At 36.3% G+C, this 24,906-nt stretch overlaps 5 protein-coding genes across 6 annotated transcripts in view; 1 reads left to right on the top strand and 4 right to left on the bottom strand.

Moving 5' to 3' along the window:
* LOC136798404 (glutamate receptor ionotropic, NMDA 1-like) overlaps positions 1-1,283 on the top strand; it is a 40,836-nt gene extending 39,553 nt beyond the window's left edge. Inside the window, exons 13-14 of the mRNA XM_067055014.1 lie at positions 73-344; positions 687-1,283. Of these exons, the coding sequence (XP_066911115.1) occupies positions 73-344; positions 687-991 (577 nt within the window). The 3' untranslated portion in view covers positions 992-1,283. The remainder of the gene's footprint in view (positions 1-72; positions 345-686) is intronic.
* A 621-nt stretch (positions 1,284-1,904) lies between these two features.
* LOC136797583 (uncharacterized) lies at positions 1,905-4,166 on the bottom strand. The gene has a single exon (XM_067054174.1). The coding sequence runs from the start codon at positions 4,164-4,166 to the stop codon at positions 1,905-1,907; it is 2,262 nt and encodes a 753-aa protein (XP_066910275.1).
* A 5,167-nt stretch (positions 4,167-9,333) lies between these two features.
* On the bottom strand, positions 9,334-13,978 carry LOC136798381 (uncharacterized). The gene is made up of 3 exons (XM_067054995.1): positions 13,142-13,978; positions 11,883-12,806; positions 9,334-11,333 (listed from the first exon to the last, which is right to left on the bottom strand). The coding sequence occupies exons 1-3, from the start codon at positions 13,938-13,940 to the stop codon at positions 10,243-10,245; spliced, it is 2,814 nt and encodes a 937-aa protein (XP_066911096.1). The 5' UTR covers positions 13,941-13,978; the 3' UTR covers positions 9,334-10,242.
* A 417-nt stretch (positions 13,979-14,395) lies between these two features.
* On the bottom strand, positions 14,396-19,924 carry LOC136798368 (uncharacterized). Of its 2 annotated transcripts, none has more exons than XM_067054988.1 (4): positions 19,807-19,924; positions 19,296-19,333; positions 17,846-18,697; positions 14,396-14,966 (listed from the first exon to the last, which is right to left on the bottom strand). In XM_067054988.1, exons 2-4 carry the CDS (start codon positions 19,297-19,299, stop codon positions 14,938-14,940), a joined length of 885 nt encoding a protein of 294 aa, XP_066911089.1. In that variant the 5' UTR covers positions 19,300-19,333; positions 19,807-19,924; the 3' UTR covers positions 14,396-14,937. The 2 variants fall into 2 exon arrangements, with proteins under 2 accessions (XP_066911089.1, XP_066911082.1); XM_067054981.1 differs by having other exon boundaries at positions 14,396-14,867.
* Positions 19,925-20,286: 362 nt separating this feature from the next.
* LOC136798359 (uncharacterized) lies at positions 20,287-23,481 on the bottom strand. The gene is made up of 3 exons (XM_067054970.1): positions 23,377-23,481; positions 22,220-23,161; positions 20,287-22,042 (listed from the first exon to the last, which is right to left on the bottom strand). The coding sequence occupies exons 1-3, from the start codon at positions 23,378-23,380 to the stop codon at positions 20,844-20,846; spliced, it is 2,145 nt and encodes a 714-aa protein (XP_066911071.1). The 5' UTR covers positions 23,381-23,481; the 3' UTR covers positions 20,287-20,843.
* Between the last annotated feature and the right edge of the window lie 1,425 nt (positions 23,482-24,906).

Here is a 24,906-nt window from a genome sequence, read left to right as displayed (position 1 = left end):
AAAAATATTATTTCCTTGAACTTTCGGCTTGGGAAAAAAAAATTCTAAATCTATTCTGACTTCATGTTTTAGAGAATTGAAAGCTTTCATTTGGGACAGTCCTGTCCTATTCCACGAAACATCTCAAAATTGTGATGTTTCCACAGTCGGGGATTTGTTCGGGCGATCGGGATATGGAATCGGAATGCCGAAAGGTTCACCTTGGAGTAACGAAATATCGCTAGCTGTCCTTCATTTTCATGAGAGTGGTGCAATGGAGGAATTGGAATCAACTTGGATTGATTTTGGGAATTGCCAAAGTGATTCGAACTCACCAACTACCCTTGGTTTACAGCATATGTTGGGTAAGATTCTTCCTTCTTTTCGACCAGTCAAGATTTTTACTTTTTCCTAACGGTAGAGGTTTTTCATGTTTTCTTAAGTTACGTAACTTCCACCATTATGGAAGAAAACGTTCGATTTGCGTTAGGGATCGCCTCTACAGATTCGAATGTTTGCTTCCATATTGTCGGAAATTAAGTAACCGAACATAGAAACCCTCCATATACAAAATAATAATTAAAAAAGGCGTTTCAACTGGTTTTGACTACCTCTGGCTAAAACCCACTGAGAAAGAAAGGGGTGTCGCTAATTTTCTGAAATAGTTACAAAGACTGACTGTTGAAATTTGTGATTTTCATTGGCAGGTGTCTTCATTATGGTAGCAGCTGGCATTGGAGCTGGGATCGTCATTGTCATACTGGAAGTACTTTACTACAAACATAAAGGATGGCGAAAACAACAACAAAAAGTCATCAAGAAGACCACAGAACAATGGCAAGAACATGTCCAAGAACGAAAACACCAGACTGGCGGTAATGAAAACTCGAGTCGCAGTCGATCACGGGCTAGTAAATCATCGAAAGAAAATGGTGTCGATCATTTGGGAAATGGTAACAATCCTGCGGGATTTAAAAACCCGATTTACGATGTAGAAACATCTGCACCTTGAATAGCACTGTATGTATTTGTAAAATCAAGATGAGTAGATCTTAGTGTTTGGAGCTAGAAATGTAATTTCATTGATAATGCACTACCACCGACGATAAAGCTGTAGGCCGGAGCTGATAATGGTTTTCGATGAGCATATTTAAGAGACATAGAGAAGTATTTATTCTAGTAACCATTTCAAGCTATGCATTGGTGCGAACGAAAAAGCTCTGATACCTTCTTTTTGTTAATGTACTCTCGGGTACCTAATAGCCGGGGGGTTGGAATAAGCAGGGGGGTTGGAAAAAATCTCAAAATTTAATAAGCGGGGGGGGGGTTGGAATAAAAATGTCCTGGGTGGAAAATGTTTGAAAAGGAGGCTAATACAGCAGAATTAAGACAAAAAAGGGAACTTTCAAAAACATTTTCCCAAAAATTAATAAGCGGGGGGGGGGTTGGAATAAGAATGTCCTGTGTGGAAAATTTTCGAAAAATTAATTAGCGGGGGGGGGACGGCTATTAGGTACCCGAGAGTAATTATCAAAGTAACTTTAATCAATATCTCGACAACCAGTATGTAATGGTAACTCAATTTGAAAATTTTGAATTGTGCTTCAAGTTATCTTTCCAACGAACAATTTTATCAAACCAGTCTGCCGTGTGTCGAGAGATTATGGAATTAGATTTAAGGGAATCAAGTCAGGTTGGAATTTTAAAGTGTAATATTTATTAATTTTATTGCAAAATATTCATGTTTGTATAAATAAAATTTGAAAATCGAACAACTAACAACTATGATTGCTCTCTTTTCGATAAATGTCGATTCACCAAATTTAATATATGAATAAATGTCACAATAAGATTCATCGACTAGTGATTCGAAAATTGTACATCCAACGGCTTGGGGCATCAGCTTTTTAGCTTAACTTTTCTTATCAGTTGCCGAATCTATTAGCAACGTTCCTTGCACGTTGTTCTCTGAAATATTCAGTTGTGTTTTGTTTGGGATATGATAACATTCGAATGCATTTCAGCCCGTATAATAGTGAATTAATTACAAAAGTGTTCAAGACAATCGCTGTATACTGGAATAGATCTTTATCAATGTGTTTTTGAAAATAGACGATCACAAAACTCACGCCGAAAATGATGGTTATGCTGAATGTGGTGTAAACTAGGACTAAACTGTCGTTCATGATTGAAGAGAGTTTGCGCGCTCTGAATGCTTGTATTGAACACATGAGTTGTATGAATGTTAAGGTTGCTATGACGATAGTCATATGAGATGATGTGTTGCAGAAATGAGTACGATGTAACGTTTCTGCGTTCTCTTGAAATACGAGTCTGATGTGTTTATGGAAGGCAGTCACAGCAAAAATTGTATTCATGATAACAACGAAAATGAAGACGGTGAAAATTTGAAGAACAATGGTCTTTCGAGCTTCTCCCGCTGTGATTTTCACTCGACTTGAAAATGCTTGCAGGATTTTTTGTGATTTGATAAAGACAATACCAATATTGATGGTATATAGGATGGTTATGATGAGAGGTTTTATTCGACATATTACAAGTTGTGGTTTAGCGAAGAAAGCCAATAAAACGGTAGTAAAAATCCAACATGACAATATATTATGTATAATTGACACGTTGTAGTCTGAAAGCTTAACGATGGGAGAGTTTCGTTTCACAGTGAAAATAAAGAGGTTAAAGGACGAGAAAATGAAGCCAAGCGCGCAGAACGTTATTAGAAAAATGAACTCTGAGGAAGCTAAAGCAACAGGAGATATATTCGAGTAGGGATCGATACATTTGGTACGATTTCCGTTATCAATACTAAGAAGCCCGGTACATTTTGTGCATGCGGTATTTCCGTAATCCGGTTTGATAGTGTTTGATGGGCACGGTTTACATAACCAAGTAAACTGGTTTGAAACATTCTGATAGTTTTTGTAAAGCCCTGGAGGACAATTTAAAATCGGACAAGAAGAGTTTTGGATATCTGCATGATCTTGATATCGATCCTGTGAATCAATATCTACAGCAAATCGTCGATCGTAGACATCATGTTTAATTTTAATAATAGTCTTTCCTTGTATAATTCCTGATTGGTATAATTCCCTCATTCGGATTCGAATTCGGAAGAAATCACGATAATCGGATTTTAGTCTATTACGATAACGTCTCAAGCGAGAAAGAGTTGAATAAAAATTCCATAAAATCAAAGTCAATTTGTGATTGATATGATTCGGGTACGCTTGTATACGGGCTTGTACATCAACCGGAAGTCTCTTTCGAACTCCAAGATAATCACCACGAATGTCATGGCGCAGGTGATCAAAGATTTTGATGAAAGTTGCTTTATAATAAGCATCGAAATTCTCAGCATCAAGGACAAGTAAAGGAAATTTGATTTCTTGGTAAAAATATCCAAAAAAGTCCAATGCGACGGTCAGATACTTGTCTACGCCAAAGAGAATTATAGCTGAGCCTCTCATATTTTGAAGCCATTTCTTAGTGATAAACTTGTCAATTTCATACGGTGAAATCTCATAATGGCTGACACAAAGTTTAAACGTTTTAAAAGTTTCCAATGTTTTCACAAAGTAAGGATGATAAGGGTGTTCCTCTCCAACGATCCCGATATAAAGCAACGTCAAATCTTCCCATTGAAAATAACTAATCACATCGGATAAAAGTTGAACATCACTTTCAAGGTCCAGATCAGTCTGTGATAGCTCGAGTTGTTCGGAAATCAGGCTAATATCATACACAACTTGTTCATACATCACATCTCTTAGCAGTGTGTTCATTTTATTTGGTAAATATGAGAAAACAGCCATAATGGAGGAGTGATGTACAGATTGGTGACCACCTTCTTGAAGTTGGTACTTTTTACTTAACAATAGATCAATCACGACTTTCTTTAATTCAGCCATACCCTCACAAACGTCAAAGACATCAAACTCGATATGCTTAGTCAGCAAATATGGTGGTTGTTCTCCAGTGTATAAGCTCCATATAAAACTTTTCTCAGCATCAAAATAAGTATTTTTCAACGACTCAGCTACGTGATGAGACGAAGTTCTGTTTGACTTTCCTAGACACATGGAAAATATACCAATGTTCCGAATCAAGAAACCAACACATTGCTGGTTTAAAAGCAGTAAAAACACCAAAAAGCGAGGACAAATTCTCATTTTGTGTTTAATGTTTTTCAGTTGACCGCTACCATTGACTTAAAAATATGTTTCGAAATGAAATCAAATATATCGAACAACTAGCCAAAATAAATATGTATTGAAATTACTTTACGGGTTTCAGAATACGAACATTATGTAAGCAATTACTACTGCTCCAAATGGGGAGTTTTTTTTACTAGGCTTGCTTGATATTTAAATAGATGAATAAAGACGCAAAAATTAGCATAAAAAAATAGATCCTTGGTCAGATTTAATCGAATAATCAAGACATAGGGTGTACATATGATTCCTTATAATACTTGTTTTAATTACTGATTTCTAATCAATTTTTTAATCAAAGGCTGGGAGCTCAGCAAAAAGGGAAATATTAATCAAATAGAATAATTTTCAAAACAAATTCATGCGTCTTGAAAACACATTTGTCATCGAGTCGACCTCAATCAAATTGTTTAAAGAAAGCCTAAACAAAGCGTGGGAAAAACACCAACTAAGATACTTGACATATTAATATTGTAATTAGAAATCGGTTCGTAGAGGTCCACCTCGGGCCTGTGAGCTTGTATACATCATAATAATAATAATGGTGTTTTTTCAATGTTTTTTAAATTCATTATGGATATTCTTAACTTTTTATGGAAAATAATCCTGAAATATTCTTACGGTATTCTTAGGTTTTGATCCGATCCCAGTCAAAATCTGGACGTAATAAAAATTAAATGGACTGTTAACTTCTTTTTCTCTGTCATTAAAGTTGCATTGAAATTCTTTTCAAATCGGCTTTCTTCATTATCGAATCAAGGCAAGCTCATTTCACTGGAATTTTTTTATATTTTTTGAAAATTTATGAGTTTTTATAAGAACACAAAGACTTATCCAAAAGGGCTCGTATAGCCTAATTCTAGAGATTTCGTCTACGTAGTAACCAAATTTATCATAATTTTTATAATATCTGATAATATAACATTAAATTGTTCGAAAGTTCACGGGTTGAATTTTCTTTTATTCTTCTTAAAAAACGCTTTCATATGTGCTATAATACTACTTATAACTCATTCAAGTTTAGAGCAGCGATTTCAATATTTTATACGTCATTGCTGATAGATTTCTTGTTGCAGCAGCCAAATGTAGGGGTTTAAATGCAGCCAAATGTAGGGGTTTTTCAACAAAATCTCCAAACCTTTACTATCTTATCGGCCCTCTTTACACCGGCCCTTATTGGCGTTATTTTTGGGCTCGTGGCGTAATAAGGGCCGGTGTAAAAAGGGCTGATAAGGTAATATGAACAACGATCATTTTTTTCAATAGGGGAATCAATGCGACTGTCAACGTTTTGATTCAAAATACGTTGAAATTTTTCATCAAGTTAATTGCAACTACTTTTATTGCTTTTTCTCCCATAGTAGCAGAGCGCCAATCGGCTACAGTATATGGCCCCCAAAACGAAGACGGCCTCCAAAACAGAGGTCGTCATTAAAATGAAACACAACTTCAGTGGGGACGGCGGGGAAAAAAGCATCATGGTTTATTTGATCATTTTGGTGGGGGCAAAAATTAGAAGTATCATTTTCCACCAGGGACGATATTTCGGACAATTTTTATAAAAATTAGAAGGGTTCCGTGGGTCTGTGAGAAGGGGGTGTGAAAAATGACGACTAAGGTTTAGTAAAGCTTACTGGCTCTCGTAAAAAACTGTACTTCGATAACATTTATCTATGAAGCAAACCTAACCATAAACATCATAAATTTTACATCCATCGGGTCGTAAATTTAAGGGAAAACACAAATATTTTCATAGTTTTCCCCCTATTACCAGTGGGCTTAATAATCTGATTTTAACTACACCTACGTTTTGGGAGCCCCAAACCTGCGTTTTGACAACCAGGGGTATACTGTAAAAGTTTTATCAAACAAATTTATGCCCAAAACCCTCTAAATCACATTTCCAAATTAAGGTCAAAATTTTGTATTCATATCTTCAAGATATCTCGAGAAATCGCTAAAATTGCAAACCTCCGTTTTGGGGGCCATTAGAAAAAAGCTAATATGCTATCTAGCTATGTTACTAGCTATATTAAGCGATTGAAAAATATTGTTAAAATTGAAAATTTTGAAAAATAATTTCTGGGAAATAAAGTAGAGATGTGAAAGTTTTTCATGCAGCAAAAACTTTTGTAAAACCTCTTTTCCTCTAGATTTGAGAGAAATTTTAAATTTGATCGACGTTTTGGGGGCCACATACTGTAACAACGATACATTACAAAAGTTAACAGGTCATCTAATTTCTATTACGTCCATGGTAATACATACCTCAGCATTGCTTGGGAATAATTGGCAATTTAATGGTAAAATATCCTAAAATGGCATTCTTAGGTTCAATTACCATATTTCATGCATATTCTTCATTTTTTGCCCAATTTCATCGGAAATATTCTTATAAAGTATAATCTTATGAATAGAAGCGTGTAAAAACAATCGGAAGGCAACGCATAAAGATTTAGCGATCTCGGAGTCTGGGTCGACCGAACGGTAAACAGCAGAATCATAAAATAAGAGAATTTACTAAAAACAGTATAACTTCTTGATTAAATCCGAAGTCACTCCCTAAATAACTTTGATTGAAAAGGTATAAAGATAGTCCGGGAGCCAAACCCAAAAAATGGCATTTTGCTTAACCCAAGATTCTACAGGATAAACTATACATTTTTGGAATCCCTAACTATCCTAGTTTTGGAAATGGTCGGTCCCCGAAGCTAACTCCTGGTCAATTTTTCATACTGGGCCCGAGTTTAGGGGGTACTTTTTACCCTTTGTAAGGATTTGTTAAGAAAAATGCCATTCCAGGGATGATATAATTTGCTGTATCTAGTCAATCAGTTGACCAATTGCTTTGAAACTTTGCAAAAAGTTTCAAGGTAGGCTGATGATTATTTTCGGCAAAAAGTTTTTGTGAAAAATTATTTTTAAAGGTTTGCCTGGGGAAAAAAAGGGAAAATTTGGGTTTTTTTAACTAAATTTTGACCCTTTTTAAGTCTGGGACCTACCCAAACAACTTTTAATGAGACACAAACTAGGTGTTATGATAGACTTTGATGCAATACATCAGAAAAATTTCAAACAGACAGTATTTAGTATTATTTCAGGGCTGCGGGGGGTAAAATTGCCCATTTTTATGGGTTTTTACCTTATTTGAGCAATTTTCACCACTAATCTTGGTTAAAACGTCATCAAAAATAGTTTTAACTTGATTTTCGTGTAATTATTTCCTGAAAGATTACAATGCTGACTTAAAACTAACAAAACCAGGGTGCAAATGGACAAACCAGGGGGTAAAAATGCCCATTTTAGGCGATTTTTATCGTTTTTGGACCTATTTCACCCATAAAGCGGTTTTATGGTGTACCAATTTTATTTCTGACCACTGAAACAAGTATAATTTTGTAGTAGGAGCAATGGGAAAGTTATTTGTGGTTTTCATTGTCTGTTATCAGGGTCACTGTGGACAAATCAGGGGGTAAATACACCACTTCTTGGTAGTTGTTGCCTGAATTTGGATGCCTTTATTGTATGGTAGCCTCAAATTTATGAAACTTTGAGATTGAAACCAGTTATATACCCTTCAGTCATTTCTTAGTACTTTTGTTGACAACTACACAAAATAATGACGGATCTAAAACTTAAGTTATGCCCAAATGATAACATTTATTTGACGTAATTTTGTCAGTTTTTGCTTTGAGATTCCACTATATTGCTATTCAGAGCTTCCCAAAATGGTCCCAGCTACTTGTAGAAATATTATCTTGAGACTAGCTACTAATTAAAGGTCAGTAAAACGGCAAAAAATGATCAGTCAAATTATGAGTATGTAGTACATTATGAGTATGCAGAGGATCGTTAGTTTTGTTTTCACAAAACGATTAGAAAATCTTTCATCAAAGCAGGCCTTAACAATGACACAGCACTTTTATTTCTACCCAAGTTATCAATATTTTACAAATTATTAGGCTCCAAATAACTATTCTACTTAAAAACCAGTACAGGGACCATTTTTGGAAGCTCTGAATAGCAATATAGTGGAATTTCAAAGCAAAAACTGACAAAATTACGTCAAATAAATGTTATAATTATAACATTTATCTATGAAGCAAACCTTAACGTTTTTGAAAAAGTTATGGCCGTCCATTTGTTTTTCAGACAAATTATAATTCAAGATTACTATTTATGGCGTGACAATTTACGTATTACCAATTGTAAATAAAAATTTCTTACAAAACTTCTACCAAATTTTGGGGAATAATACAAAATATATGTTAATAAATTTGTCCAATAAATATCAACGCTTCATCTTCATATGAAGTAGTATCATTTTGTCATCTTAGTCATGGCTTTTCTTTATCACTAGCCGGCTAAAAAATGAAAGAAAGAAACTCATTTCAAGCTATACTTTAGCGAGACCTGCTGACACTATTACTCCTTTGAAATTTTTACCAACAATCAAAAGTCAAGAAATTCAAGCTACTATACAAAAAACAAAGACATTTCAACGCAAGAAACGTTAAAAACACATTTTTTGAAATTTCAAATTGTCATATCTTGACTTTGGAGAAAAGTCAGTCAAAAAAGCTTGGAGGTTTTCAGGACCACGGGAGGTTTCTGCAGGCCAAATATCTCAAACCATCCGATTCTCCCTTCAATTTACTTAATATCTACTTATAAAGAAGCGCCAGTCATCGACTGAAAACTGATAAATACTAACAAAATATTGTACAACAAATGTCCAAAATAGTTGATGAATAGGTGATAAATAATTATGTCCTAATCAGGGGGGGGGCACGCAGTTACTACAAGACAGTATGTGTAGTAAGTGCCTTTTCAGCACTTTTTTTTAGGACCACCACCCATTGCACAAAAGAATTTAGGCACCACCCCTGTTTGCATTTACTACACCAGGGTAGTAACTGTTTTCAGAAAAAAATTTAGGCACCACCCCTGTTTGCATTTACTAAACCAGGGTAGTAACTGTTTTCCGGGAAAACAATTCAGGTACCACCCCCATTTTCGGGTGGAAATATCAAAGACACCACTCCTATGCAACTTTGTGACATTGTGAAGAAATATTTCTGTTTACTTTCACTTTCATTTAACAATGAATATTTTACCAATACATTATAGACCTGGTAACTGCTGGTAAACAAAATTCTCGAATTTCTGCTGTGGAAAATAACCCATACATAAGGAAAACTCCCAAGTTGACTGTACTTATTTTTAACAGTTTTAAGAGGCCTTGTCGATATTTTGCAAAAATGAATTAAATAATACTTTTCATCTCTTCATCAAAATATGAATTAATCTGAATTAATCATAAACTACACAATGAAACCTAATGAAACCTAATGAAACATCTATTTAAACTTCATAAAAAACAAAGAAATTTTGTAGTTCTTAATTGCCCACTGAAATGTGCCAAGAGGCTTGACTTTTTCCATAATAAAAGGTTCTGATCAGTTGTGGAATTAGTTATTTTTGTAATACAATTTCATGGCAAGCAGTAGTGTAGCTATTCAAATCAGACATAATTAGTAAAAGCTACAGCTAGAAGATTGTTTGAACTATTCGCTTGGCTCTGCGACTAGTACACAATGTAACCCATACAGCTGGAAACCCATGCTCTGCAAGTGGTCTAGATGAGGGGACCGGGGCTATAATTCTATCTATTAATATTAGGCCCATGAAACCTAGATAGATAGAGCTACCCCCTGTCTTTTTTTGAAACAGTACCCAACACGGTAGTAAGTGTCATACTGTCTTGTAGTAACTGCGTGCCCCCCCCTGTCCTAATTTGTTTCGTTTTTAAGAGTTTTCGTTTTTATTAAAATCTGTCCAGTAAAGCAAAGTCTTTTTATATTTCAAAGTTGGTAATATTGAATCTCAAATTCGTTTCTTTGATTGAAGTGAATTTCTTTCCAGGAAACTGTTCCTTAAGTTCGTCAGTGGTTTGTGCAAAATGCAAACCGTGATTAAAATGGACAACCAGGGCGAAATTTTGTTCACTTAATTCATCTTGGAAGATCCTGCCTTAAATCCAATTCCCAGTGGAGTTCATTCGAGCAGTTTTAACAGCTAATGCAATGACATTTGCATCTCCATCCAAAACTCCTCCCATCTTTTTAAACACTTTTGATTTTATTGTTTTTCTCTCTTCTACAGCTCTTTCCAACAAGCCAGCTGATTCTGTAGGGCAAAAATAAATGATATTTCTAGCAGCGAATTCCTCGTTTTTCCTCGCTTCACCGTGGTCATTCGAAACGAATTGAAACCTCCTGCTGAAAGAACCATCCCAGTTTCTCCATTCACACCAATCCTCACCATCGATCACATTATCTACACCTGGTGAACGATCACGATAATCACCGGTCATCAATAAAATCTGATCCATCAATTTCTGTGGATCGATACTCTCATGGTGGTACATGACAAATGGGTCACAATCTTTCACTGGTTTGAGAACACTGACATGGTAAAGACCTGGTTTGAAGTGACGCACTGTGTTGACGTTAGCTTTGCTAGATGCACTGACTTTTTGAGGCTGTTTGTTTTGAGCATCTTTAAAATCACCGAAAGATACCGAATCAGTCACCAAAACTTTAAGAGAAGGATCTTCAGTTACCATGGCGAACGTATAACCCTCCGATAACACTTCGATTGGAATAGGTTTCCCAGTAGCATCCTCCTGGCATTTCTGGAGTTGATAATCTCGTATTTTCCTGTTGATGATTTCAGTAGTTGGCGATCCGACCAATTTATGGAACCTTCCACAAGTACCAGCAGGTCTGTCACCCTCACTGTCGTAGTCATAATTGTAAGAGCTGTTTTGAGCGATCAAAACTCCATAAGCGTATGTCAGATTTAACGAGATTTCTAATTTGTTTTTTTCCAGACCTGGATTGTTTTTGGGTGTGTCAAACATCCTTTTCTTATGAACGACACAAATTTCTTCGCCAGAGCTTAAAATGAATTCTTCAGATTTTTCATCATCCCAATTCATGTTTTTGACGGCAAAAACATCAAAATTGGAATTCATGGGACTTCGAAAGGTTGTGTTGTACGGAATGAGATCTTGCTTGACACAAATGACTTTCGAACTCCCATATTGTGCCGCGAATACGCCTGATAAAAAGAAATGGAGAAATATTTAGACAAACCCCCAACGTCTCACAGGCCCGGTGGAACTTCTTCCCACAATATGGGGATAAAAATATCCATCGAAATCCCATGGGGATAGAAATTCTATGGCTCCCAGGTAGAAAACTCCAGTGGAGATGGTTTTGGAGTGCAACTTCTTTCCATAGAATTTCAAATAGGGATGAAAATAAAGTCAATTTTTCAGAGGGGCTGAAATTATAGGGTGTTTTCCCACCGGGGACCGGTCTGTGACACAGGGGTGTACAATCAATGCAATGATATGGAAGGAGATTTTCTTTGTGACTTCATTAACATTCCTCCTCAGAAAATTAGACTAAATTTGAACTAGAAAACAGCCGTGGATGGCGCAATTTTTTCTGTTAACGTAATGGTTTTAGATACAAAACACTCGTTTGCCCAAATTTCCAGCAGACGAGCAACAAAAACCATTTTCTCAAACAACCTTTCTCACTATACAGGGGAATCGGAATTCGAACCAAATCTAAAAAACTATAGGTCCTCAAAAAGACTTACGCTGTTCGGTTCTCAAACCATGTGTTTTGCAAGGTCCTGGGCAACATCTGACGCAACAACCATGTTGACAATTCACAGTTGCCGGACGTTCAGAACAATAAGCGTTCAATGCACACATGTTATTCCTCATGTACAAAAACAACCGAGATGTTTCTCGTTCATCTTTCTTTCGGATTTGAACGATCGCATCGGCCAATGGTTTGATGGTGCTCTTATCAAGAGGTTTGGGTTCGAATTTAATAAGCTTTTCTCTCAATTCTCTCTCATTGGTTGGTTTGTTGGGAGAGTTCTTCAACTTTTCGTTGCGTCCGTTTAAGACATCAGTGGAGAAATAAGATACCTTTGGCCAAAACGATTCACCTATTTTCAAAACATCAATGATATCTTGGAAACATTTGATTCTGTAGAGAAAATCTAAAGCAGCTGCTTCGGGGTCACTGGGCTCGATCACTTCTGAATATTTCAGGTGTAAAATATCCTCTTTCACCAGTTCACGCAGTTGCAGGCATTCTGAAGCAACTTTCAATGCAGTGCGAGAATCACCAGAACTGTCAAAACTCTCAAGGGTAGGATCTGCATTCGAACGAAGCAAATCCAAAACGATATCGAAATGGCAATTTCGTGTAGCAGCAATGAGAGCAGTATCTCCCCATTTTCCTTCAAAGTCGGTCGATTCATTTGAGATATTAATATCTACTTTTCCGCGAAGAATTTCTTTGCGAACGAGCGAGTAGTATCCTTTACTGGCGTATTCAACGATATTTGAGTCAATTCCATCATTTTGAGAGCAGTTTTCCACCTCGTCTTCGGAATCAGTTTCGAAGAATTCATCGGAAGACAACTCATCAGAATCAGTTGGTGTCAAATCACCTTCCGAATCATCAAAGTCGTCTTCCCAGTCATCCGGTAGTGCTTTGAGATTATCTGAAAGAGGAGATTTGAAAAGAGGATCACTGGTGCAGTCCTTGTAGCCTTGGTGCGCCCACGGATTAAGAACCGTAAAGGAGAAATGTTTTAAATTCTGAAGGACTGAAAAAAGGCCTACCTTAAGGGTGCTAACTTTGGCGAATGACAAGGTATTGAAGCTTTTCTGCCTAAAATGAGTGTTTTAAACGAGCAAAAATAGAGGCTATTTTAGAAAAATATTTCATTTTGGCGAGGCAGCAATTCGCCAAATGCGCCAAAATTAGTTACCCTAAAGTCTTAATGGAAACATTTCGGTCTAAGAAAAAAATCAAAAGAGAATTTCGATTATTTACCTCCTTGGGAAAAGCAAGCACCATTGGGCAAAGTACTGGCTGACTTCTTGAACATCAACATTTCTGGGACATTCTTTTCTTGAGCTGTACGATATTTTTTACAATCCTCAGTTATCAATGTGTCGCGAAGTCGTTCACACATGTATAGACCCATCAAACTGTTCGTGTAAGAGTTCCGGAAGACTGCTATACCGGCTTCTCCAAGCATATCTGGTACACCATATGGAAGGAAGAAAGCTTTGCCGATAGTGTGATGGCTTTGATTGACCGTCCATGAAAGAAGACAATCGACTTCTTCACGGTGAGATAAAAACAACTGACGTGGATTTGGCTCTTCTGTTGTAAACATTAGAAAAGGGAAATTACTGTAAGGTTGTTTCCACGACCAACTATCTTTAGAGTCGTTGTTATTTAGTTCTTTATTATGAAAGTCTCTATGTTCAATCACAATTGGATCTTTCGATAGATAAGTGTCGTAGAATTTAATGATTGCTTGATTTTTGATTTCGTTTTCCCAATAGCTTCCAGCTAGTATGGTAAAGGGTGATTGGTAACAAGAGCGCATGTTTAAGACATGCGCGAGATCTTTGGATGAAGGTTGATAGCCCTGGGTTGACATCTCAACAGTGACCATGGGTGAACGCTTTCGATAAGATTTGGCGAATACAACCTTCTGCTGTATAAAAAGTGTTTCGTGATACGTTTTCAAGAAGATCAAGGTTTTATGATTTCGAGTTACTTGATCTAAGTCATGGAGGTCAGCTATCCATAATTTGTCTGCCAATTGTAATGTGGTCATTTTGAGTTCAATTTCTTTGATATTTTATTTTTGTTACTTCTAAACGAGAAAAAATGGTCAAAAAGTAGTAACAGCCAGAACAGTAACAGTCATTTGAAGCTATTTCATAGGGAGAAGTTGAGAGCAGTGGCTCGTTCTTAAGACTTCAAAACAAAATTCTTGAAATCAATATAAAAACAAGGTCAAAGGGGAACACAAACTTTCGATTTATTTGACATCTCAATTTTTATGTTGTAAAAACTTTTGTTATCTACGCTGCAGATTATATTGGGTGAATTTTGGTAGTTGTGTGACATAGTTTTTACTTGTTGATTCCAATAGAGTGGTGGGTCCACGAAAGTTCGGTCAAACTGGGAAGGCAATTTTAGAAAACTTTGGTTTTAGCGCCCCTATTAAAAGTAAACATCTGTGTAAAAATCAAGCAAGGGAATCGAGCACGAAAATCCTTAGGTATTTTCTCTCTTTTTGGTCGTTTTTTGGTGCCCCACTCCCACTGCCACCGCGCTGATGGTCTATATATTTAAAATCATCACTCTGCAGACAAAAATAAGGTTTTTGAAATACGTTAAAGAAACAGCGGTACAAAATGCTTAAAAAATAAGATAGGTACATAATGTAGAATTTTCAATTTTCAGCTTTTGTTTTTTTACATTCTTGCTCGAATTCAAATTCTGAAATCTTTCTACGTAACTTCTTTGTAGTTGGACATTGAGATATTTCTTGAAAACTTCGAGGACACATACTCACACCAGAACCTTCTCGAGGGAAATCACATTGTCTTTCAATCAAGACTCTGAAAACATACAAACGTTTTGATTTGATGAAGTGTCCCTCACCAAAAGACCTTTCTTTTACAACAGTGTGAACGTCTTCACCAGTCGGGAGGACAAAATCTTGTGTGTTGACTTGGTCCCAGTTTGTGCATAACTGTTCGAACAAATCAATGTTGCTTGATGAGTAAGACTTCATGTATGGGTTGTATGGGAGGACAATATTTTCATGTTTTTGTTTCGTTGGGCGTGTCACCTTGGAATACAGTTCGGAATATATTGAGAATTTTGGGTATTTTCACGTATTTTGTTCAGAATTTAAAGAATGGACAAGAATTGCGATTTCAGCTTCCAGGCTATACTTTAGGCGTAGAAACTTTCGCGAGCAGAAACTTTCGCGAGCAGAAACTTTCGCGATTTTCGCGATTTTCGCGAATTTTGGCCCTTTTCGCGAAAGTAAATGTCTTTAAAAATTCTAGGAAGGGCCATTCGCAAAAGTTTATGCTCGTGAAAAATAGAAAATCTGTAAAACTTCAAACTTTGAATAAAATGTAACTTTTATGGCACTTTTTAGCCTGCTAAAAGACTAATAAGTCAAAGGACAAATGTGTCAAGCAAACCGAAGAAGTATTTGTATCTCTAAGCCATTTTTTCATGTGAAAATTCTCAATTTTACGTCTTGATTCGCGAAAGTTTATGCTCAGAATAAAAACATACTGGTTTAAAATATTTCGCTAATACAATAATGACCGGTTAGTGAGGGCTGTACTGAGAAATATTGCCCGAGGTCAAGTAACGACCGAGCTTGCGAGGTTGTTGCGTTGACCGAGGGCAATATTTTCAGTACAGCCCGAAAAAAACGGTCATTATTGTTTTTGTTAACCGTTTCCTTCAGCTTCGATTGATTTTTAGCGCTTCATCCAGGAAAAATAGCGAAATAAAGCGAAAAAACAATTGAAAAGAGATAAAAAATTGTTATGATTTCTGACGTCAGAAATAAAAAATGAGAGAAATGATGTCAACACATTGTTCATTTTCCTTTGAAAAAGTGACGTCACAATGAATTTTCCTAACAACGGGCAACTCTGGACAATGTAGGCCCGTCGTCATGCGAAAAGAACCAATTGCATTGCGCAAAAAGTCGTGTAGCCCGCTTCGAAAAAGTAACCGGTTAACAATCTCTCTTAGAGCATCTTCAGTTTTTTTGAATAACAAAGACGTTTAACAATTATATTTAACGACGCTAGAACGGCATTACAATGACTTCTTCATTTTTGACGTCACGGAACATCTGGTACACTTCTTTCGCGTATCCGTGGCAGTCTTTGTTGAGACCTGATGGAGCCAGAGTTTGGAGTCTGCACATCCATTTATCTTCGGCTCGTTCTCTTTCTGCGGAGGATGAAAAGTCACTTTCTAGGATCATCACCTCAAGGTCAGCAAAGGAGTGGTCACGATGGAAATGTTCTGCCAACTCTGAATTTTTCGGTCTCTTTCCAATGTCGTAGCGGTGCTTTGAAAAACGCGTTGACAAGGCTTCTCCTGTGTGACCAACGTACAACTTGTCATGGATCTTGCATCTGGCTGCATACACAACGTTCTTCGTTTTGCAGCTACCACCATTGGTTACACGTTTAGTGATACCATTGTGAGTGATTTCCGACTAGGTGACAATGTTCGGGCATAGCTTGCATTTACCACACGGTTTCGTGGTGTTTTGACGTGGTGGTCTTTCCAAGATATCATTTCGCACGATTTTGTTGGCGATTGTTTTTCGGCGGCGGAAGGCGACTGTTGGAGTTGAAGGGAAGACGGTCGATAAGGTGATGTCGTTTTTGACGATGTTGAAGTTTCGACGAAGAAGTGATGATAGGTGTCTGAGAGCTGGGTGCCATGTGCAGACGAAGATGGATTGTTGATCTTGTTTATCTTTTTCTTTTGAACGAAAGAGAGATTCCCGGCTGCTCTTCAGGACTTTTGATTCGCGAAAGTTTATGCTCAGAATAAAAACATACTGGTTTAAAATATTTTGGTTGATTGAAAGGATTGAGAGCAGCAAAAGTTAAATAAAAATTTAATTTCAATTATAGAATGAAGGATGCTTTTATATGGCATCAGAGTATAGTGTAAATGATTCAAATAAGTTTTTATACTTACACTATACAACATTTTAAGTCAGATACTAATTTCAAATTCAGCAAAAATTAAAAAAGGGGGGGAACCACCCCCTCAATTTGGTATTGATACAAACTTAAAGATTCCCTAATTTTCAAAAAAAAGGGGGACCCACCCACTCTTTTTGGTATCGATACCAACTTGACTTTTTTTAATTTGAAAAAAAAAAATTGACACCACCCCCCGGCCCTGGGTTTGGTATCTGGATCCTGACCCCCCTGGCTATTATAATCTTTAAGTTTCTTTAGCTTTGACAAGACCGAACCGAAGTCAATTTCTGTTGTATAATCTCAAATTTTTTTCCTAGAGGTGGGGGAGGGGGTAATCGGAAAAGCGTAAGTACGCGGAAGGGGATACTGTTAGAGCGTACGCGAATGGTCCCTTAAGGGCTCTGACAATAGTCCAAAAATTGATTTTAGTATCTGAACATAAAAGTTATGTTTTAGGTTCTTTAACAATTTTAACAAAGAATTGCTTTTACAAATTGCTTTTTAATCAAATCCCTTAAGAGTAATTAAGAATTTAATTACAAAAATGACGTTATGAACTTACTAAAAAGACGTTAATAATATGTTGTACCCACCACCTTCTTTTTTTAAAAAGTGCTAAGTTTTAATGGGTAATTAAGCTTTTGGTTTCGAAGTTCTTTTAAAAATAATTTTAGTTCGATAAAATATACACCATCTACCGCAAAAATCTTTTCAAAATGTTTTTTCTCTGCCGAAACTAAGCTCTTCAAAGTTGAAATACTCTTCTTCGCAAAAGTCTTCATTTTCTTCTTCGTCAAACTTTTTCATTGCGATTCTTAAATTTTCAGACTCAAGGATAATTGGCCTAACAGAAAATGTATAACATGCCACAGTTTTGTGGGCTACATCAAGTAGAACTTAACATTTTGTAAGTGGCAAATATCAGAAATTCACTATGGTCAGAGCCCTTAAGAGAAGAGAAAAAAGTTACCGGTGTTCGCTGCTGCTCCATTTTCTGGATAATCTGAGCTCAAAGTATTATCTTCATCCGTTGATAACAACTGTTGCAAAGAAGAATTGATGGCCAACAAACGTTCAGACTCTTTCTTTTTCCTAAATTGAACAATGGCTTGTGCAAGGGGCTCTAGTCGTCTCATATCGGGCAGTGATCGAATAACTCCATTCAACTTTCTTCTCATTTCTGTCTCATTAGAAGGTTTATTGGGACATTTGAGCAATTCTTTATCGCGTCCCCAGGTTATATCACCAAATGGATAATAACTAGCTCGTTCCCAGTACTGCTCAGCTATTCTCAAAACAACGATGATATTCTGGAATTCGTTAGTTCTGTATAGGTTATCCAAAGCAAGTATCTCTGGGTCAAGTTTTTCTCCCCTGAATGAACTAAACGGCGGAAAATCACCTTGAAGGTAACGGTCTCTCTCTTCGTTGAAAGATTCAAAACGCCTTAAAGCAATACTAGACGCCCATTCATTTTGGTCATAATGTCGACACCAAAGTGTTGGATCAGCACCAAGTACTAATAAACGACGGACGACTTCAAAATGACCATTTCGCACAGCAGCTATTAGAGGGGTATCATCACGCCAATTCCGAATTCTATCATAGCCGTCACTCGGGTCAATCTCTGTCCATTTGCGTGAAGCATTTATAAAAGAGTCAATTCCTGGTTTGTTCTCTACTCCATCGAAAAATTTGAGAATGCATTTGGAAGCAAAATCGACTGCCGGTGGATTGATTTCATCAGAATAATTTTCTCCGTCATCGCAATCGTAACTAAACTCGTCAGAATCACTACCCTCAGATTCACAATATCCGTTTTCTTGGAAGAGAATAAAAAAAAGAAAATATTCAGCTGGACCTATCTAAAGGCTAATGGGCTCTTCCAGAAAATGTCCGTACTATTGTCCGTGGGGTAGCGAAAAATCAAATCCTTGTCCGGGGGTAAATTTGCTCTGTCCGGGGGTAATTTGGGTTGTCCGGGAGTCAACTGATGCTTGTCTGGGGGGGCCAAAAGTCACTTTGTCCGGGGAGTAAGTCACTGAAAATTGTTACATCATCCACCCCCATATTCATTTTTTTTTCTGGAAGAGCACAATGTTCTTAATATCGTTGTTTTTTCTATTTTCTTATTACATTAATAAGAAAATAGAAAAAACAACGATATTAAGAACATTTAATCTCTCTTGTAAAAACGTAATTAGAAGTAATTAGAGACACAGAAGGGCGCCATTTTCTACTTGGCCAACCAGAAAATTTGTAACGTGAACTTTGCGAGTAAAAATGGGATTCGAAGGAATCGAAATTGATAATTGTGAATTATCATGAGAATGCAGAACTTAAAATCAACTAGCACGTCTGAATCATCTACTTTGTATTGAAATATACAAATACGCTTTTAACTTGAAAATTCAGCTTACCCATCCTCCTTAGTTTCCTTTATTACGGTTGACGAGTGCTAAAAACAGCAATATGATTGCACATAGAAACATTTTTGGGTCTGGAATTCAGACATGCAAGGTTTGGGCTCTACTAAACTCTAAGGGCTTTTTGCCACGTTTTACTATCACTAAGGCGAGACCAATTTAATTTGTTGTTCTACGGGCAGATCGTTAGCAAAATATGGGTCGGTCGGTCGGTCGGTAAAATAAGAATGAATTTTTCATTTCATTTCTTGAATTAATTTTCAACTTTATTCAAATTTGATTTTTACAAATAACTAGTGTGTAAAATATATTGTAGTGGAAATTCAATATTATTATTTTTTTGATTTTAGCAAAAATAGGGTCGGACGGGCCCATAGAACAAGAAATTAAATTGGTCTCGCCGAATAGAGGATAATGTCATCTACATAGACCTTTTGCTAGTAGACATTTTGAATTTGATCAGAGAAGTGACGGATTGTACTTGACATCAATAAGTTATTCTTACCCTTATCGTTATGATTCGAAAGTTTATTTAAAGGTTGTCATCCCCGTAAGCTGTAATGTGGTCATCGTTCCTTTTTTCTTTGTTTGTTTTTTGTTGTTTTATAATTGTTGTATTATCTAAACAATAGAGTAAAATATGGTCAAGATGGATATTGAAGTCAAATACATATTAAATTCAAGGTAGTGAATGAGAGCCATACTCGAATGAATCATTCTGTTCCTGAAAGCATTTTATAGCTACAAGGGACTAAAGCTGAGGCTACAAGAGAACTTTTTCAATGCTGATGTCCCAGAACCTGAAAAAGTTTTATCCGAGTTGAACACTCGAGCAGTCAAAACGATATGGAATATTTTTAGTTTTTCCACACTTTTGCGTACGAAAGAGAAACCATATGGAACACATATTTTCTTTGTTCGATGAATAGGAGCATGGTTATTATCAACGTCAGGTGTTTTATAAATAATAGTTAAAAAATAATTTGGCTAAAGAAAGTAAATAAACTAAAAACTAAATTTTTATAAATCGTATATTTTCGTAAAAAGACATACCAAGATCACGGAATTTAATTTCGTGGTTGAGAGAATCTTTTGTTTACAATATGGCCTATTTTGCCCTAAAAAGACTAATTTTAGAGGTAATTTTTAAACCCTGAGAATATTCATGTTTCGTGGGATTTAATTTCGCGGATTTGTCAAAAAACCGCTAAATTAAATTCCGCAAAAAATTTCTTCCCTTGAGGTGATGAAAAGGAGGAAGGTGGAAAACTTCCAACGGGAACTTTCAACGTCATGTAGATCAAAATATAACTTGGTTAAAGAAAAACTTGGCTAAGGAAAATAAATTATCTAAATTTTTTTCAATAAATTATAAATTTCATTTTTCCTAAAAAAATACGAAAATCTAGAGTGCTCGCGATAAAGGTAGTAAGAGGTGAAGTCGTAGTTAATAAAATCGAAAAGATTTAAAAATTTTAGTTTAGATAACGTCTAAGGCATGAACACGAAAAAACTGAACATAAGTGGTGGATTGAAAGAAAACTATTTCTCAAAGTCAGCAATATTGAACTTCAGTTCGGTTTTGCTAACAGAAGTGAATTTCTTGTTAGGGTACATGTTTTTCAATTCATCAGGAATACTCTCCATAAACAGATCACCCAAACAGAAATTAACAACCAGTGCGAAATTCTGCCCACTATCTTCATCTTCAAACACTTTCCCATATATCCAATCACCAGAATTCATTCCACCAGTTTTGATACCGAGAGCAATCACTTTCTCATCATCACCAACATATCCTGACAGCTCATCAATCACTTCTGAATTGGTAATCTTCCTTTGTTTAACAGTTTTCTTCAACAAGGATCCCGATTCAGTAGGACAAAAATAAATGGAGCATCTGTCGTCTAACCGGCGAGCTTTCTCGTCTTTGCTGCAATCTTCACCAGAGCTGTCTCCTCCGTAATGCATCCATTCACACCAATCATATCGATTGATGCTATTCACAACTTTCGGTAAATAATCCTCATAATCATCAGCCATCAATAAAATTTGATCCATCAATTTACGAGGATCGATACTCTCATGGTGATACATGACAAATGGATCACAATCTTCCATTGGTTTGATGACGCTGGTGTAGTAATACCCTGGTTTGAAATGACGTACTGTGTTAACATATCCACGAATAGTACCACCGATTTTTTGTTTCTGTGGCTTTTGACTTTGAGCCTCCTTCAAGTCACCAAATGATGCCATATCGGAAACAAGAACTTTAAGTGAACGGTCCTCCTTAATCATTGGGTATGTAGAGCCCTCTGCGAACGCTTTCTCCAATATTGGTTGAAGAGTTTTCATGCGTCTGCGATGATCCTTAAAATCAGCCAATTTTCGACACAATTTGTCGACTGCTGTTGATTTTGAAAGATCACCAAAGTTTCCAAACGAACCACTCATGCTACTGCATTCATTACGGAGCGAACTGTCCTTTCTTACCAAGATTCCAAAAGCATAAGTAAGACTTAAAGTGATATAATGGTTTTCGCCGAAATATTTCTTCTGCACAACACAGCGAAATTCTTCACCAGTTGGCAAGACAATATCCTCTGTATTAACTTCGTCCCAATCAGTGCATTGTTGGATGAACGCATCAACGTTACCAGGTGAATACGATTTCATAGTAGAATTGTAAGGAGCATCGTTATTCGTCTTGCGAGACTTTGTACCACTGGGAACGTCGCCTAAGTATAAAGGGAAAATTCATTTATGGACAAGTGATCGAAAATTATAGCCTCTGAAAGATAACGTTGACACAAAACAAGCAAGGCTTTAACTTTTGGTAATAAAGGAACTCCCACCTCAACGTCTATCTTTAAAAAAGCCCATGATAAATTGGAATTAGATTTCAAATTTCTTACGTTTCGATCTTAACTGGTGTCTTCGACATGGACCTGGACAACACCTCCCGCAGCATTTATGTTGGCAATCATTGGCCGGTGGATTTCCGTCACAATTCAAACTCAACGCGCACACATTGTTTACAGAAAGTTGTTGAAAAACAGAATTAAAGCTATTGGATTGCTGAGATTCCTTCTTTTTCCTCAACTTGGTGATTTCAGCAGCCAGGTCTTTGAGTTGGTCCATATCAGGTTTTGAAGCAGTGAACTCATCCAATTTAGTTTTCAGTTCTTTTTCATTATTTGGTTTATTGGGACATCTCTCCAGCTTTTCCTTTCGTTCTTTGGAGAACCTTGATGAGGCGTATGATGCTTTCTTCCAGTACTGTTCAGCAACTTTCAACACATCGATGAGCTTTTGGAATTCGTGGATTCTGTAGATTATATCAAGAGCAGCGATTTCAGAATATTTGGGATCTGTGCTTAGGTAAGAACAACTACCTTGGAGAATCTGATCTTTTGTTCTCACCAATGATTGCATGCAAGCTGAAGCAGCTTTGGACGCATTCCCGTTTTCATCACAAACATGGCAGCTCTCTAAAGTAGGATCTGCACCAACAGACAACAAATAATGAGCAACTTCAAAATGACCATTTCGTGCGGCGGCTATTAGAGGGGTATCATCATGCCATTCCCAACTTTTATCATATCCCCATTTCTCTTCAACTTCTGTCCATTTGCGTGAACCGTTGATAGCACCTGCTTTCTTGTCCTTGGTTTCTCTCTGAATTAAAGAGAGAAGACCCTTTCCGGCATAATCGACAATATTTGGTGTTTTTTCATCTTTTGGGTAGATGTCGTAATTTGACTCGAAATAATCTTCAGGATCAAAGTCAATTTCATCAGAATCAATATAACTTGAGTCGTCTTCGAAATCACTGGAGCAAAATTCATCAGAATCATCTAAAAGCAAAATATCTGAAAAGTTGACACTATACTAATTGACCAAATCGTTTCCGATCATTCATATCTACCACTGGCCAAAATTTCAAGGTCATAGAAATTTTCAATCTTGAGATTTTAAGGGGGCAGTAAAAAAATAGTAAGATGTTCGTAGGGTAGGGGAAATCCAAATCTAAAATTAAAAATTACAAAGTTTTGAATTTTTTTTAAATTACCCATGATGCAAAACAATTTTCCAGCTTTCCAACAAAGTCTACAAATTGTCCAAAATTTTGATAAATATATTTTTGAGGATAATTTTAATTTTAATTTTGTTTTACCTGAAAAAATAAACAAAGAATTACATGACCGAAGATAGAAATGTATATTGTAATCAAAATTACCTTCAACGTTAAAAAATACTTATTTCAATGTAGAATAGTTTGACAGAGCTGGATAATTTGTAACCCAGCCCCAGTCCCAAAAATAAACAAAATATCTTTTTATTCAATATAATGCAAAATGAAATAAATATTTTTTTGTTTACAATAAAAAACATTATTAGTGAAATATTGAAATATTTTAAACACTGTATAGGAACAGAAAAAAACAAGCTAGATGCTGAATGGACCTACCTGATAAATGGAAGTTAGATAGCAATTCGAGGAGAAAAAAATCAGTCAGAAAATATTGCGTTTAGCGAAAATGCATAACGCAATAAATTCATCATTGATTGTTGATGGGGGGGAGAGGGAAGGGTTGCAGGGAAAAAATAAATAGAAAGTTCTGGTCGCAAAAATCAGTTTTATTGACAATTGAATCATGCTTGATAGTGAGCATTGTTATCAATAATGTTTTTGTGTGAAAAACATAGAAATACAAGGAAAAAATCTAATGAAAATCTGCAAAAACGGCAATTTCCGGCATATTTACGGCATTATCGGGCGGAAAAAAAATTTTCTCAAAAATCGGACTCGGCCATGTTTTGGGCATCGTTAATACGCATCTTTGGGCAAAAAATCAGAAAAAACTAATGATAAAATCTCGAGAAAATGCCAAAAAAACAGTTTTTCCGGCATATTTCCGGCATTTTCGGCCGGAAAAAAATGTTTTTCGAAAATCGGGCTCCGTTACTTTTTAGGTATTGTCATTTTACATCAGTGTGCAAAATTTCATAAGAAAATATAAAGTACAGCTCGAGAAATTCAAGAAATACTGTTTTTCCGGCTGTTACGGCGGTTTTTAGAAGACTCCGGCTTCAAAAATCAGTTTTATTGGCAATTGAACCATGCTTGATCGTGGACATTGTTATTAATAATGTTTTTGTGTGAAAAACAACGAAATATAAGGAAAAAGTCCGATGAAAATCTGCAAAAACGGCGATTTCCGGCATATTTCCGGCATTTTCGGCCGGAAAAAAATGTTTCTCAAAAATCGGACTCGGCCATGATGAAAACTAATGATGAAATCTCTAGAAAATGCCAAAAAACCGCTTTTTCCGGCATATTTCCGGCATTTTCACCGGAAATTAATTTTTTCCGAAAATGGCTTCGTCACATTTTGGGCATCATTTTGCATCATTTTGCCAAAAATCAGAAAAAACTAATGAGCCAATCTCGAGAAAAGCTGGTAACAGACGGACGGACGGACGGACGGACGGACAAAGGTTAATTTATAGGACCTCAAGGTAGGTCCAACAATGATAAACATTTCTTATGGTAAGCACCCACAAGAGCCACAACATTATGTCCTTGTAGAGAATTTTC

This window comes from Clytia hemisphaerica, unplaced genomic scaffold (genome assembly GCF_902728285.1).
Source record: "Clytia hemisphaerica strain Z4C2 unplaced genomic scaffold, Clytia hemisphaerica genome assembly, whole genome shotgun sequence".
NCBI classification, from domain to species: Eukaryota; Metazoa; Cnidaria; class Hydrozoa; order Leptothecata; family Clytiidae; genus Clytia; species Clytia hemisphaerica.
This window is presented reverse-complemented; position numbering and strand designations above follow the sequence as displayed.